Raw genomic sequence first — 14617 nt, 5'->3', positions numbered from 1 at the left:
CCCTCCCTCCCTCCCTCCCTCCCTCCCTCCCTCCCTCCCTTCCTCCTTTCTTCCATTCTTTCTCTCTTTCAGGGGAAGCACAGTTCCAAAATAAGAACCTAGCAAATACAGTGGTACCTCGGTTTTCAAACATCTCCGATGACAAACATTTCAGTTTATGAACACCGTAAACCCGGCAGTAAATGCTTCGGTTTTCAAACACACCTCGGAAGTGGAACATGCCACACAGCTTCCACTGAGTGCAGGATCCTGAGGCTTAGCTGTCGGCTGTTGATCCCTCGGTTTCAAACATTTCAGAACTCAAAGGGTCTTCTGGAATGGATTACATTAGAAAACCGAGGTACCACTGTATATCCTGAATTGCCATAGAGTATTTTTTTTTCCAGAAAGGGTACAAAATAGCAGCCGAAGTCTTGAACTCTGGAATTAGACTGCTGGCATTTGAATTCTGGCTCTGAACTTTTAAAATGTGTGACCCTAATAAAGTTACAGAGTGCCTATGTGCCTGTTTTCTTATCTGTAAATGAGGAAACTAACACTACCTACTTAGGGAGTTATAAGAATTAAATGAGTTGATTTGGCCCAGCAGGCATGGCTTAGTGGTTGAATGTCAACCTAAGAACCAGGGACTCACAGTTCGATTCCGGATCAGGCCACATGCTTAGGTTATGGGCTTGACTCCTGGTAGGGGGCGTGCAGGAGGCAGCCAATCAATCATTCTCTCTCATCATTGATGCTTCTATCTCTCCTTCCCTCTCCCTTCCTCTCTCTGAAATCAATAATAAAACACATTTAAAAAAATAAGTTGATTTGGGTAAGGATAGAGAACACTGCCTGGCACATCATATTTGATGCTACAGAAAGGTTAGATATTGCACTAGCTATTATTTCAATGATTTTTACTAAAAAGTAGAATAGAAAAGTGGTTTCCAATAGCAAATATGTACCTTGGATTCCATGAGCATTTTTTTGCATAAATAAAAATATCCATCTAAAAATTCATTTCAAATTTCAAGTGAACTCAAATAGCCAAAACAGTCATGAAAAAGAACAAAGTTGGAGATCTCGTACTTTCTGACTTCAAAACTTATTTCAAAATTATTCTGAAAGTAATCAGGAAGAATCAGTCCAAGATGATGAAGTAGATGGAAGGTGTATTCACCTTCTCCCATGACAACATCAAATTTACAACTAAATTATAGAACAATCAATATGGCTAATCATCTGAAGACTAGCAGAACAGGAGTTTTATAACTAAGGATTTACAGAAGAAGCCATATTGAGACTGGTAGGAAAGGTGGAGATTCAAGACTGGCTGGCCCCACACCCACGTGTGGCAGTTAAGAATCTGGAGGGATATCTCAGCTATAGAGGTCCCCCTGAGGAGTGAAGGCTCCCAAGTTCATTTTACGAGGCCAGCATTGTCCTGATTCCAAAACCTGACACAGACATTACAAAAAAAAGAAAATTATAGGCCAATATCCCTAATGAAATAGATGTTAAAATCCTCAACAAAATATTAGCAAACCAAATTCATCAATACATTAAAAAGATCATATACCATGATCAAGTGAGTTTACTCCTAGGATGCAACTTTGGTTCAATATCCACAAATCAATTAATGTGAAACATATAAACTTAATGAAGGATAAAGATCATATGATCATATCAATAGATGCAGGAAAAGCATTTGACAAAATCCAGCACCCATGATAAAAATTCTCAGCTAAGTGGAAGTAGATGAAACATACCTCTTCATAATAAAGGCCATATATAACAAACTCACAGCTAACATCATACTCAACAGGGAAAAACTAAAAGCGTTTTTCTTAAGATCAGGAACAAGACAAAGATGCCCACTTTCACCACTGTTATTCAACACAGTATTGGAAGTCCTAGTCACAGCAATCAGACAAGAAGAGGAAATAAAAGGCATCCAAATTGGAAAGAAAAAGTAAAACTGTCATTATTTGTAGATGATATCCTACTATACAGAGAAAATCCTAAATATTCCACCAAAAAAATGACTAGAACTGAAAATGAATTCAGTAAAGTAGCAGAATACAAAATAAATATTCAGAAATCAGTTGCATTTTTATATACTAATAATGAACTATCAGAAAGAGAAACTAAGAAAACAATGCCATTTACAATTACACCAAAAAAAAAAAAATAACTAGGAATAAATTTACCCATGGAAGTAAAAGACCTGTACTCAGAAAATAATACGTTGAAGACAAAAATTGAATTGACCCTCAGACTCAGTACTGAAGTATGACAAATGAAGTATGGGGCCAGTCACTAATCATGGAACCAACAGAAATTCTCAGCACATTCACTATCACATTCCTCAGGTAATTGTTATGAGCTGTATTTTGAACCCCCAAAATTCATATGTTGACATCCTAACCTTCAGGACCACAGAATGTGACTATATTTGGAGATAAGGTCTTTAAAGAGGTAATTAAGTTAAAATAAGGTCATTATGAACATACAAGGAGAAGGTGGCCGTTTAACAAGCCAAGGAGGGAGGCCTCAGAAGAAATCAACCATGATGACACCTTGATCTTAGACTTCTAGCCTCCAGAATTGTGAGAAAATAAATTTCTGTTGTTTAAGCTTCCATCTCTGGTACTTTGTTATGGCAGCTCTAGCAAACGTATCTGATCGTTTTAACCAGCACACCCAGTTTCAAGAAGAATCTTATCAGTCCTTTTCTTCATCCCTTCTGCTAGAAAGCCCCTCTGCCTGACAGATCTAGAGGGAGTGAAAGAAGGCTAAGTCAGGTGCCTTGAGACTGAGAGAAAGAAGCCATCCTCTTTACTTACAAATGCCCTTGCACAGTATAATCACACTCAATGAAACTAATTTATGAGACTTGATTAATTTCATGCTCTCTTGAGGGATATATTCAGTAATCATACAGCTATGCTGACTTCACAGGGAGATCTGATTCATTTAGCTATTTTCCATTGGTATGTCTTCATTGCATAAACAGTTATTTAAAGAAAAGTGCTTATGTTTTTAAGTAATTGTTGTTCACAAAACTATAGCATTACATAGAATTCTAAGACTGGTATATCACTCACATTTTCTAATTACCAGGTCCTGATGGTGAATAAAATTTAGTACTACTTGAAAATAAAATTAACAGCCTAAGATTAGCCACCTAACCCTCAAGCTAGTTAGAAAGAAACCTTGAGCTTATAAACTGGTAAATGCATGAAAAATTTGGAGAGAAGCTTATAGTGAGAAATCCAGTCTCAGGTCTTACATCAAGAACTTAACCTTTGATCACCCCTGAACTTAGTCTAATTGCAAAAAAATTTCCCCATGGCCAGCCCAGAGATGGAGCTTTACTTCATCCTAAGCTTTCTTTCAGTTATTAATACTGACCTTTCTGTTAATCAATACTCTCTAGCTCTCCTCTCATCTCCATTTACCTCCCTCTGAACATACAGCTGCTCTCTAAGATCACACTATGTTGGTTTCACTCCTATTTTATTTTAAGAAGAGCTATTTATAGAACTTCTAATTTCTTCAACCTTCCCTGGTATTTCTGGGAGTTGGACATAGAAATATGCAATTGCTAAGTGTAATTTTTATTTTTACTCCTCTTGTGGTTCTCTTACTTTATGGGCAATGGTGGCTTTATCAATGGGGCTTCCTGGTTGTTTTTGTGTGTTTTTAAAAATATATCTTGATTGATTTCAAAGAGAGGAAGGGAGAGGAAGAGAGAAAGATAGAAACATCAATGATGGGAGAGTCATTGATTGGTTGTCTCCTGCATGCCCCCTATTGGGGGTCAAGCCCACAACCCAGCCATGCGCCTTGACTGAAAATTGAACTGTGATCATACGTCGATGCTCCTGGATCAAAGGTGGATGCTGGGTTTAGACGACACTAAATCGTGCTTTTTAGTACACTAGAGAAAGCCTGCATTTCTCTCTGAATTTTTAGATTAGAGGGGACTTTGAAAGATCTGTCTGCAGGCAAAACTACTCCTAAACAATTTTGACTATCCACCTAGGGTTTCCAAACCAGGTTCCTACCAGCTTTGACAGATGTAGCTTCTCTGGTACTCACTGTTTGCTTCCCAGGCTATTCTTACTGGTAGGAGTTCTACAAACATTTCAGTCCTAGAACCATATGGAAAGTATTAAACTAGTCTGGGGAAGGGTGTATTACAAACAGAATGGTTCAGACACACATCCTGCCCTCAAAGAATTTTAAAATTTAGGAGAATAAAGAGGAAAGGGCACATACAGGTTCATTGATAACAATGCAGGTAGGGTAAGAAGCCCTAATGAGGGCTAACCATGGACTTTCAGAGACAGGAGTAGTTCCTACAACTGTTTGCACAGATTGATGCACCTGGAAGTCACTAGACAAAAGGTAGTATTTGGGCCGGACCTCATGGAAAGGCTGGGGAGGGCAGGAGGATAGATCACAACTGACTTCTCCTCTTCCCTATCTCCTTGCTTTGTCCCCAGCCCCTTTGCCCACAATCTAGACTCATTCTGTTCTTCAGCTTGTCAGGGGCACCATTTGGTCTGATGTCTCTTCTCAAACTGGGAGTCTCCGTCCTCTCCTTGTAAGATTAGAGTCAGGCAGACACTGCTCATGAGGGGAGAGGACAACTGGAGATGTCACCATCCTCTTCACACTCCACCCCTATTGGTCCACCTCAGTAAATATAGAGGCTTACAGACCAGTGCTCTTGGTAACAATGAAAGTGTAGTCACAGAAAGCATGGTCCACCATTGGGACCATGACCTAACGCTGACTAATTAGATGTGGATTTCACTTTTAGCAAGTGCTGTTGCCAAAGGTGGCTCTATCTTGTTCAGAGGAGAGAGCTTCATGATTTCTTCCCCCTGCCTTTATTAACATATCAAGTGGAGCAAGGCTGCAGATTCTCAATCATGAGGAATGAAATGAGAATCTACTCCAGAGTGTGCCAATCCTTCTTCAGGCACCTCCCCAGAAGATTCTCATCTCCCTTGATTTTCAAGCACGATGCCTTTCTACCATGTCTGCAGTTCTGGAACTGCCTCTCTTCTTTCCATCCTAGACACCGTTCCCTCCTGTTATGCTTCAGGTAGCCTACCACGTCCCGTCTTGCCTCCCATCCCTCCTGCACCATTGCCAGTCTATTGCCAATCACAACATCCAGCTCATAAAACACTGGCTTCCCAAAGCCATCACATTTAATACAAACTTCTTTGTTTGACCCCCAGGGCTCTCCACTATTTAGACCATTGCACCCTTGGTGCCCCCAGATGCTCTGCCTTGCAGACAAAATGAGCTCCTAGTTTCTCGAGTCTTGCTGGAAGTTCTCCTGCCTCTATAGTTGGATTTATATTCTCATCTGTTGAAATGCTCCTTCCCTCACTATTAAACCTACCTCATCCATGAATCTTGTCCTCACTCCTCTAAAACAAAGGAGAAGGAGCCAGGCTCTCCAGCCTTTGAGGGCCTAGAGCCCCTCGGCTATACTTCTAATGGAATTGACTTCACTTGGTGTTTTGCAAGCCATTTGTTTGACCCCCCTCCTCTCCACTTGAGTGAGGGAAGAGACTGCATTTAATCACCTTTGCATCACATGCAGTCCTTAGGGACAGCATCGTGTTCTAAATGCATAGTCTCTGAGTGTGGCATTCAGTTTCATTTCTCCCAAATTTCTGAGGGTTGTAAGAGTTTAGAAAATGCCACTTTATCCTTAAAATAGAAGACTGATATATGTGGCTATGTATGTGTGTGTATATATATATTAATATATATATTAAGCACTGAGAAATATAAATGCATGAATCAGATTTTGCTAAGGTCCTGGGGTGGAAGGAAATAGCGCAAGATCAAGAGCTCAGCCACCCTGATTCTGATCCCAGCCCAGCCACTGACTGTGTAATCTTGATCCAATTACTCACTCTAACAAAGGCTAATTTTCTTGACTGTAGACTGTAGAAGTGAGTCAAAATGAATTCTAAGACTCATTTCAGCTAATATATTACTTTAGCAGTTGAAACTCAGCATGCAAGAATAATACAGAAAATCAGGCAACTATCAAAATTGCAAGGCAAATGGCCTGATACAGCCCTCAAGTGATCTGAGGCTCAAAAAGGGAGCATCCACTCCTTCCTCTTCTCCTACACCCTCTTGCACACTTATCCACCAGTATCTCACGATTCCTGCCATTATTAATCCAGAAGGAGCTGTATCCAAATGCTGTCAACTCTGATGCAGACAGGATACCAGGGACAGAATCTGTCCACTGCTGTTCCCTCTGCCACTTCTCAACCCAACTATCCTATTAACTGGAATTGATAAGGAATTGAGAACCCATCCCAAATTCAAATACCACTCTCACAGGAGCTTGGTTCACGTAACGCTTCTGCAAAATCTTGGCATGTTGAACAAAGCCCAAGCAATTCCACGCTAGCTAAGGACAAAAAGCTTTTCCCTTTCTCTTTCTCTAGGTGAACTCCAGCTTTCCTGTAGTAACCTGTATTAAATACCCGAACCTATGTGCAAACTCCAAACCTTGTCTTCTAGCTAGCTAGAAAGTATGAAGTCTAGAGGTCAAAGAAGTATTATAGCCCTTTAATAAGAGATAAATCCTTCTCCTAGTACAAAGCTATTCAAGAATGAGAAACCAAGTGGAATGGAAATGAAAATTCACTAGAGTGCTCCAGAGAGAGCCTTCACTATTGGAAAAAAGGTAATTTGACATTTTGTTAATTAGGAAGAACAATCTGGCTCTTTATCCTTAAGTACCTGTGAGGCTTCAGATCTTATTTAGACAAAAAGGGTAATTTTGCATTACAAAGCCAACTCTCCCGGGCACGTTCAGGTGCTGCCTACTTCCAATGGCAACAGCCTCATCTAATTCTTTATTTGTCTTTGAGTTGCAGCACAACACAAGGTCCAAGCCATTTTAAAAGTACAGAGTTTTCACTATCTTAAATATGTCTAATTTACTAATAGAAACATTTCCATAAAGGCAGTTTTTTCTTTCCTCTCCCAGATAAGAAGTCTGTGTTATTAGCTAAGAGAATTTCATGGGCTTTTTTTTTTTTAATCACCAGGTATTTTAATCTAATGATTCCAGATTTTATAGTCTGTGAATATTATCAATTATGGTTTTAAGAAAACTTTTATCAAGTGAGCATTTTGAAATGAACTCATTACTGGCAGGTCTCATTTTTCTCTGTGTGTGCGGTGGGGGTGGGGCGGGGCGGGGGCTGAGGGCGGCCATCTGGTTGGAAGTGAACCTGGAGGCCGTGCTCGAATCGAGTCTCAGTTCACTTAAGATCACACCGGGTCAGGAGTTCATAGGAAGGGAGAGGAGCAGTTTATAAAGATTATGCAGCCCTCCCTTAAATCACCACGACCAGTAAGTACTGCGACCTCTGGCAGAATTACACCTTAAATCATTCCTTCTAAGTGGGAGTCTGGTTTGGTTTCCATAGAATTTACTGACCTCTGCATTTCTTATTTGAAATTGATCAGGTAGTAATATTTTTTAGTTCCTCACATAACTTAGTTTCTCAGGAAAACATTGATATTGTATAAGTAGTGCATCCTGTCTCTTAATTTTGAAAAGGCTTACAGAGACCAATATAAGCCCATTTTGAAGACGAGCTATTCTGCAGCTGAGAACTTAGGGAAGATTTAAAGGCTACAAGATTCATTAGAAAAAAAGAGAAGTGTATGTTACTACCTTCAATAACTATTAACAATAACATAAAAAATAAAAACCCCACTGTACCAGGGTCTCTCAGCTTCTCAAATAACCCAAAAAGACATTGCAATACCCATCAGGCAAAAGTCCTAAACTGTTTCCAAACTGTCACTTCCTTTGATTTTTCTATCTCCATTTTCATCATAGACATAAAGGAATTAAAAAAAAAAAAATGTTTATAGCTGAGCAGAGTCTGCGTTTCCTAATTACCTGACCGCTGAGGGAGGGGCAGGGAACAGCAGGAAGGACCACGGGCCCTGCCAGTGTGAGTTGACACAGAATGAAAAGCAGCTGCCAGCTGTCACTTGTGAGGGGCTGGGCAGAGTTCCGCGTCCTCTCGATCCCCTCCTTTCTCCCCTGCAACTTCCCAGGAGCAAGGGACCGGCCACGGGAACGGCACTCTCCATTGCAACCTATCGTCCCCACGCCCCATCCCCTAAAGCCGCACCGGGACCCACCTACCTTCTGCGGGCGCGAGGAGGCTGGCTCCCGGAGCGGGGGCAGGATGCTCCGTTACAGCTCCTCAGCATCTCCCTGCTGGAGCAGTGAACTGCAAATACAGATTCGCCTCCATTTTCTGGTCACATGATCACTGGTACATCTAAATAAGGGTGATCACCTGCCTCCCAGATCTCCCAGTGTGCCCGCCACCACCCCTGCTTGGGCTGGGGACAGAGCTGGGGCTGTGCAGAGTTTCACTTGGGAATAGAAAATACTCTTTCTCCCAGCTTGTGGAGTCAGAAATGCACCTTGGTTTTTGTGTCTGCTCAGAAATACCACTGCCAGTCCTGTTACTGAACGAGACTGGATGTGAATGAGCTAGAAAAGCACAGGTTGGAAGGAATTTAGTTCCCTAAATTTTCTAAAACCGATTTTTCTAAAAATCCTGTGTCTTCACAACATATCCAGCAAGAAGGTGCTGCAATTATTTCCATTTCCTGTACCATGGATAATAATGGACTATTTGGAAGCACAGTGGGGGCAGATACATCAAGAAGAGCAGCTGGAGGTTCGAGAGGAAGTTGGGGTGCCTGCCCCAGATCCACACAGTTTGGGCTATTGAGAAACAAGGCGTGTGGGCATTAAGCATGTGGACCCTGGAGTCAGAAGGCCCAAATTTGAATCTGACTTCCACAACTTATTAGCAAGTTTGGACCAGTTACTAAACTGCCTGGTGCCTTGGAATCCTGATTCACAAAGATAATATTATTAATGTTATTTAAAGATAATCTAAGTAGAGATCTCACAGCGTCTGGGTTAAAATAAACTCACAACAAATGTGGGTTACTAATATTACTACTAATTCTAAAAACAACAGCAGAAGGATTTGCTGTAGTTAAAGCAAATGAAATATGAATGAAAAGTTTACATAATGTAAGGCGTGCATTGATTTGTCTGATCTTCAAAGAAAAAATATATATATTGTCAGACAAACCAAAGACTTCTAGTCATAATTAGGCAAACTGTCAATGTGAAAAGTAACTATGGGTACCATCGCCAGAACTAGGTTGCTAGAAATCCCATGTTCCATGATCTTTCTCCTTTTTTGGTGGGGTGGTGGTGGGTTGGTTGGGAGTGGGCTGCGATAGAAGAGGGGAATAAGCAATTTTAGGGAAACTCAGCTGGTCTACCTCTAATAAAATGGGAAAGTGAATTACTCAGCAAAGGACTGGCCATGGTAAGTATTTAAGAAATATTAGTTCCTAGTCTTAAAATGAGGGCATTTCATGTCCTCCCCATGGTGGTTGGGGGTGGTGGGGGGAAGGGCAGTGGAGAAGGGAGAGAGAAAGAAGCAAGTTTTTATATCTTCATTGATATTAAACAATTCTTCAAAATTATGAGCTGTTATAAAATCATTTCTCAAGTGCCATTTACCTTTCAGCTCTGGAAAGATTAGGGGTGGCACAATCAGGAGGGTGTGACTTTGCAGGGTCACTGACTGGTGGAGGTTCAGCAAAAGGTTGAGTGTGTTTCCCAAAGATGAGCCACAGATCATCAGGGGAGAACAGATGGCTCCAGAGCTGGCTGTACTCTGGGTGCCCAGGGTGAAGGCTGAAAAATGAGTATCACATCTTTGTGAAGTTCTGGTTCCTTAGAAGGAGTTTCCCTTCACAGCTGAAAAAAGGCAGCCGATGGAGGCTGCAGAAAGAGGGGGTAAGTGTGGGAAGAGCAAACACTATGACTAAATCTGCCTTAAATAATAATGTCTATTTTAAAAGTTTCAACAACTGATATGGAAAGGGATTAAGTTTATCATCAGGCCAGTCACCGATTTCTTTAAAGCATTTAAGTAATACTTCGTTAGAGAAACAGGAGACTTCTGTTTTTATAAATGACATTTCCTTTTGTTACACAGGATGTTCTCTCATCATAGCCCTAACTCAGAGTCAGCTCTCCACTTAAGAAAATGTATTATTTTATTCATTACACGGAAGCAGTGAGGATTATTTCAAAAAGTAAGAATTACTGCTTCAATACAATGAGTAGCATCTTGATCATTGGACAGACAAAAAGGACAGGGTAGAAGTCAGATTCCCCAGGAGAATTTTAGTTATTCTTTGAGAGCCTAATACTTGTAAATGATTAATAAATTGAGGTTAAAAAATAAAAGTAAAAAGGTCTTTGAAGACTTATATAATGTCAATTGCTACTTGAGTTGATGGTTTAAGAGACGATTAAGTAGGTAGAATACGTTTTCCTCTCTGGACAATCAAACTGGTGTAAGCAACAGAGGATCAAGGAAAAAACACTGAACAGGTATACCTAGTTTTTTCCAGGAGGTTGAGTGACGTGGATGAGAGCACTGTAAGAAAACAGAGAGGCTATGAGGATCTTGGAGGAACTGTAATGAATAGGAAGAGCACAAGAACTCTAAAAGTAGGTAACTATGATCTCAGATTTCAAAGGAAGGGAAAACATGAATTGTGCAACATTAGAAAGAAAAGATGCATATTTCTGTTAGGAATTGGATGCTTGTGTGCTCCCATATTCACATGCTGAAACTCTCCCTCCCACTCCCTTGTGTGATGATATTAGGGTTAGATGAGATCATGAAGGTGGAGCTCTTACGAATGGAATTAGTGCCCTTATCAAAGAGACCCCAGAGTGTCCTCTCATTCTTTCTGCCTTCGAGGAGACAATGAGAAGTCAGCAGTCTGCACTTGGAAGAGGGCCCTCACTAGAACCCAGCCACGCTGGCACCCTGATCTTGGACTTCCAGCCTCCAGAACTGTGAGACATAAATTTCTGTTGTTTATAAGTCACACAGCCTGTGGTAATGTTTTATAGCAGTCTGAACTGACTAAGACACTCCCAAACTAAATCTCACATATCTGCCTTGGAAAAGGAAGTTGTGAACACCAGAAATTACCACAGTTTCATTAAAAACACATTATGTTGGACAAATTTCACTTTCTTTTTCACTCATTCAATCAGGCATATTGATGGGGTGTCATATGTCAGGTGCTGTTCTAAGCACTAGAGTTACAGTGATGAATAAAACAATCCAAACTGCTTTCTTGGGGAGTGCGTTCTCCTAGGTGGAGACAGACACAGCAAAATCAACCAGACCATTAAACAGAAGACCTTTTCACATAGAAAAAAAGTGGTAGGAAGAAAATAAAGCAGGGCATTGGGATAGAGCTTTGTATTCAATCTCAGCACTATTCACATATAGGACTAGAAAATTCTCTGTTTGGGGTGGTGGGAACTCTCTTGTGCATTGTTGGATATGTAGCAGTATCCGTGGCCTCTACCCATTAGATAACAGTAGCATCTACCCCCATTGTGACAACCAAAAGTGTCTCTAGACTTTGCCAAGTGTTCCCTGGGTGAGAAGGCAAAATTACCCGCGGTTGAGAATCATTGGACTAGAATAACTTGGCGGTAGTTACTGCTGCTCTAGATGAAGCAGTTATAGAAGCTGGGGAGCCACAAATAATGAGTAGAAACCAGTCACGTCAAGAGTGTTCTACAGGAAGAATACAGCTGGCAGTTCATCACTAAGCTGGAAATGAGTCTGGTGCGTAAGACCGAGGGCTGATGGAGAGAGTGGTCGCAGTGATCAGAAATGTAAGCAGTAACAGGGACACAGTTACTATAGCCTTAGAGGCTATAGTATCTTAGGATTTTATTCCCAAACTGGAAGCTTTTAAGAGGGTGGGTAGTGATAGGACAATATCCACATTCAAAAGCGTCCCTCTAGCCCGTGAGTGGAGAATGGATGGCAGGGCCAGGCTGGTAGGATGGAGACAGGAATCTAGTGGCTGACCAGGCAGGGCTGCAATATAAGGTAGGATGGATGGGGGTGTGCTGGACTGACAGCTTACAGATAAGACGCTGCGACCCAGGTAGGTAATACACTCAGCTGGATTGTTATAATAAAGTTGAGAAGGGGGCCACCTCCAATACGGTTAACTGAAAGACCCAGTTCTGATGAACAATTCCAGTCCCCAATTTACTTCTTGAACTGGAATTGGAAGTTGGCAGTAGGGGCAGGTGAGTGTCATGAACCCATAGTTAAATTACGGCAATCTTGCCCTGCCGGTGTGGCTCAGTGTTTGAGCATTGACTTAGGGTCCAGGCGATCGGGGTTCGATTCCCGGTCAGGGCACATGCCCGAGTTACAGGCTGCAGCCGATCAATGACTCTCTCATCATTGATGTTTCTATCTCTCTCTCCCTCTCCATTCCTCTCTCTGGAATCAATAAAGATATTTTAAAAAATTACTGCGATCTTGGCAGAAATAAATAGTGATTGGTGCTCATTGGTAAAAGCTGGGATCTCTGAGATAAATAGCAAGGACATGACACATACTACCAAGAAGGAAGTCAGTGTAGCAATATTAATATTAGAAAAAAAATAGATGAAAGCAGAATTTAATAAAGTAGAAAACAAGGAAACAATAGGGAAAAAACCAACAAAACCAACCTAGTTATTAGAAAAGACTAATAAAATGAATACCTCTCTAGAAAGATTGAGTGAGGAAAAAAGAGGGAAGATACAAATAAATAATATTAGAAATCCAAAAATATATAACTACAGATAAAGCAGAGATTAAAATAATAAAAGAATATATGTACTTTATGCCAAAAAATTTAAAAACTTTGATGAAATAGACAATTTTCTAGAAAATATAAAACAGCAAAGTTGATGCAGAAAGAATTAGAAAACCTGAACAGACAATCCATTAAAAATAAATTACTAGTAAAAAATTATATCCCCCCCAAATAATAAACAGTTTTATAAATGAGTGCTACCTAACCTTCACGAGTTATATGACCCCCCCCCCCCCCAGATTTTGCAAGTTATTCCAAAGAATAGAAAAAAGAGGGAGGGCTCCCTAGTTAGTTTTATGATGCCAATATGACTGATTCCCAAGCCAGACAAGAGTGTATGATGAAGGAAAATCATAGGCTAGTATCATTTATGAAAATCTAAGTGATTTTACATCGTGGAAGGAAACCAGATATCCACTGCACTTTCTAAGGTTCACTCATCTAAATGGCTTTTTAACCCCCTTCAATTAATATTTGACTATAAGTCACAACTGAATGAGTATAAGTGCTATTTAAGGCGGTGTGGAATATCAAGATGTACGAGCCAAATCACAGCCTTGAGGGGCTTTCATCCAGGTAGGTTAATAGAAGAATTATAATTATAACATGAGGCAGGATGTGAGGAGGACCACAAAAGCAGTGCAAAGCATAGGGAGATTCAGGAGAGGGAGAGAGTGCTTCTGTTTGAAAAGAGAGGAGATTGTTTTAGGAAGGAAGAGACATTTGGTCTGGGTCTTCAGTGAAGAGCAGAATTTCAATACGCAGAAAAAAAGCAAGGAAATAAAAGAGGTGCTGAGATAAAAGCAAAGCGGTAAGAAATAAAATGAAGTCTCTTCAGGGGAACTATGAACTGTCTTATGAAGAGGGCGCATGTATTTATACTTCCACTTTAAGGCAATGTTGGTAGATGTGTAAAAATCCACCACCATCACATTAACTTCAAAATCGTTGAAAAAGAAATATACTGACTGGACCCCAACATGGCATTAGGACTTAAACTAATGTAACAAAATCCGTATTCTAGAATTCTATACACTTCATACTAGTGAGTGATTTGTCTGTGAAATGTAAGCTTTAAGGAGCTGGCTCAAAAGAATAAACTTGATAAAGGAAGTCAGATTCCTTAACCGAGTCAGGATGGAAACTGGATTGGATTCGCACAGGAGAGCACAGGTTCTCTGAACAGAAAATCATGGTCTAAATAACATTCTTGGCATAGAGATGAGTTTCACTGGGCTGCCCTACAGTTTTCCATCAAGGTAAGCCAATGGTACACAACAAAGGGTACAGGACAAAGAAAACTCAGGTGCCCTCTGCAACACGGTAAGGCACAGGCCCATAGTTCTCTGCGTGCTTGGGCTCAATCCAGGCCAGATTTTGGAACATGTAAAGAAACATATGCATTACATATTTCCTACTCAGTCTTCCGAAAATTCTGATTCTGAGTTGATCAACATTTTTAAATGGTTTATGGGAGTGAATTAAAACTTTTACTCCCACCCAGCCAGGCGTGGCTCAGCGGTTGAGCATTGACCTAGGATCCAGGAGGCCACGGTTCAGTTCCCAGTCAGGGCACAACATGCCTGGGTTGTGGGCTCGATCCCCAGTGTGGTGGGTGCAGGAGGCAGCTGATCAATGACTCTTTCATCATTAATGTTTCTCTCCCTCCCTCTCCGTGCCTCTCTCTGAAATCAATAAAGATATATTTAAAAAAGCCCAAACTTTTACTCCCTGGCCATTACCTAAAACAAAACTCTTACGTTGACAATCAAAAGAAGCCACATCCCTTAACCAACAGTTCAGATGGAGGGAAGGT

General features: G+C 40.8%; 1 protein-coding gene across 3 annotated transcripts in view; it reads right to left on the bottom strand.

The window, feature by feature from the left end:
- Positions 1 to 14617, bottom strand: part of PRUNE2 (prune homolog 2 with BCH domain) — a 203657-nt gene that overhangs the window by 50631 nt on the left and 138409 nt on the right. The window contains exon 1 of one of the 3 annotated variants that reach the window (XM_081151687.1): positions 8207 to 8550. The exons of 1 other annotated variant lie outside the window; for it this stretch is intronic. In XM_081151687.1, coding sequence (XP_081007813.1) covers positions 8207 to 8274 — 68 coding nt within the window. In that variant the 5' untranslated portion in view covers positions 8275 to 8550. Of the gene's footprint in view, positions 1 to 8206; positions 8551 to 14617 lie in introns of those variants that run through there. One more of the 3 variants, XM_081151688.1, reaches the window with a different exon arrangement.

This window comes from Miniopterus schreibersii (genome assembly GCF_964146895.1).
Source record: "Miniopterus schreibersii genome assembly, chromosome: 11".
Taxonomy (NCBI): Eukaryota; Metazoa; Chordata; class Mammalia; order Chiroptera; family Miniopteridae; genus Miniopterus; species Miniopterus schreibersii.
The sequence above is the reverse complement of the archived record's forward strand: the minus strand, read 5'-3'. Positions and strand labels throughout refer to the sequence as shown.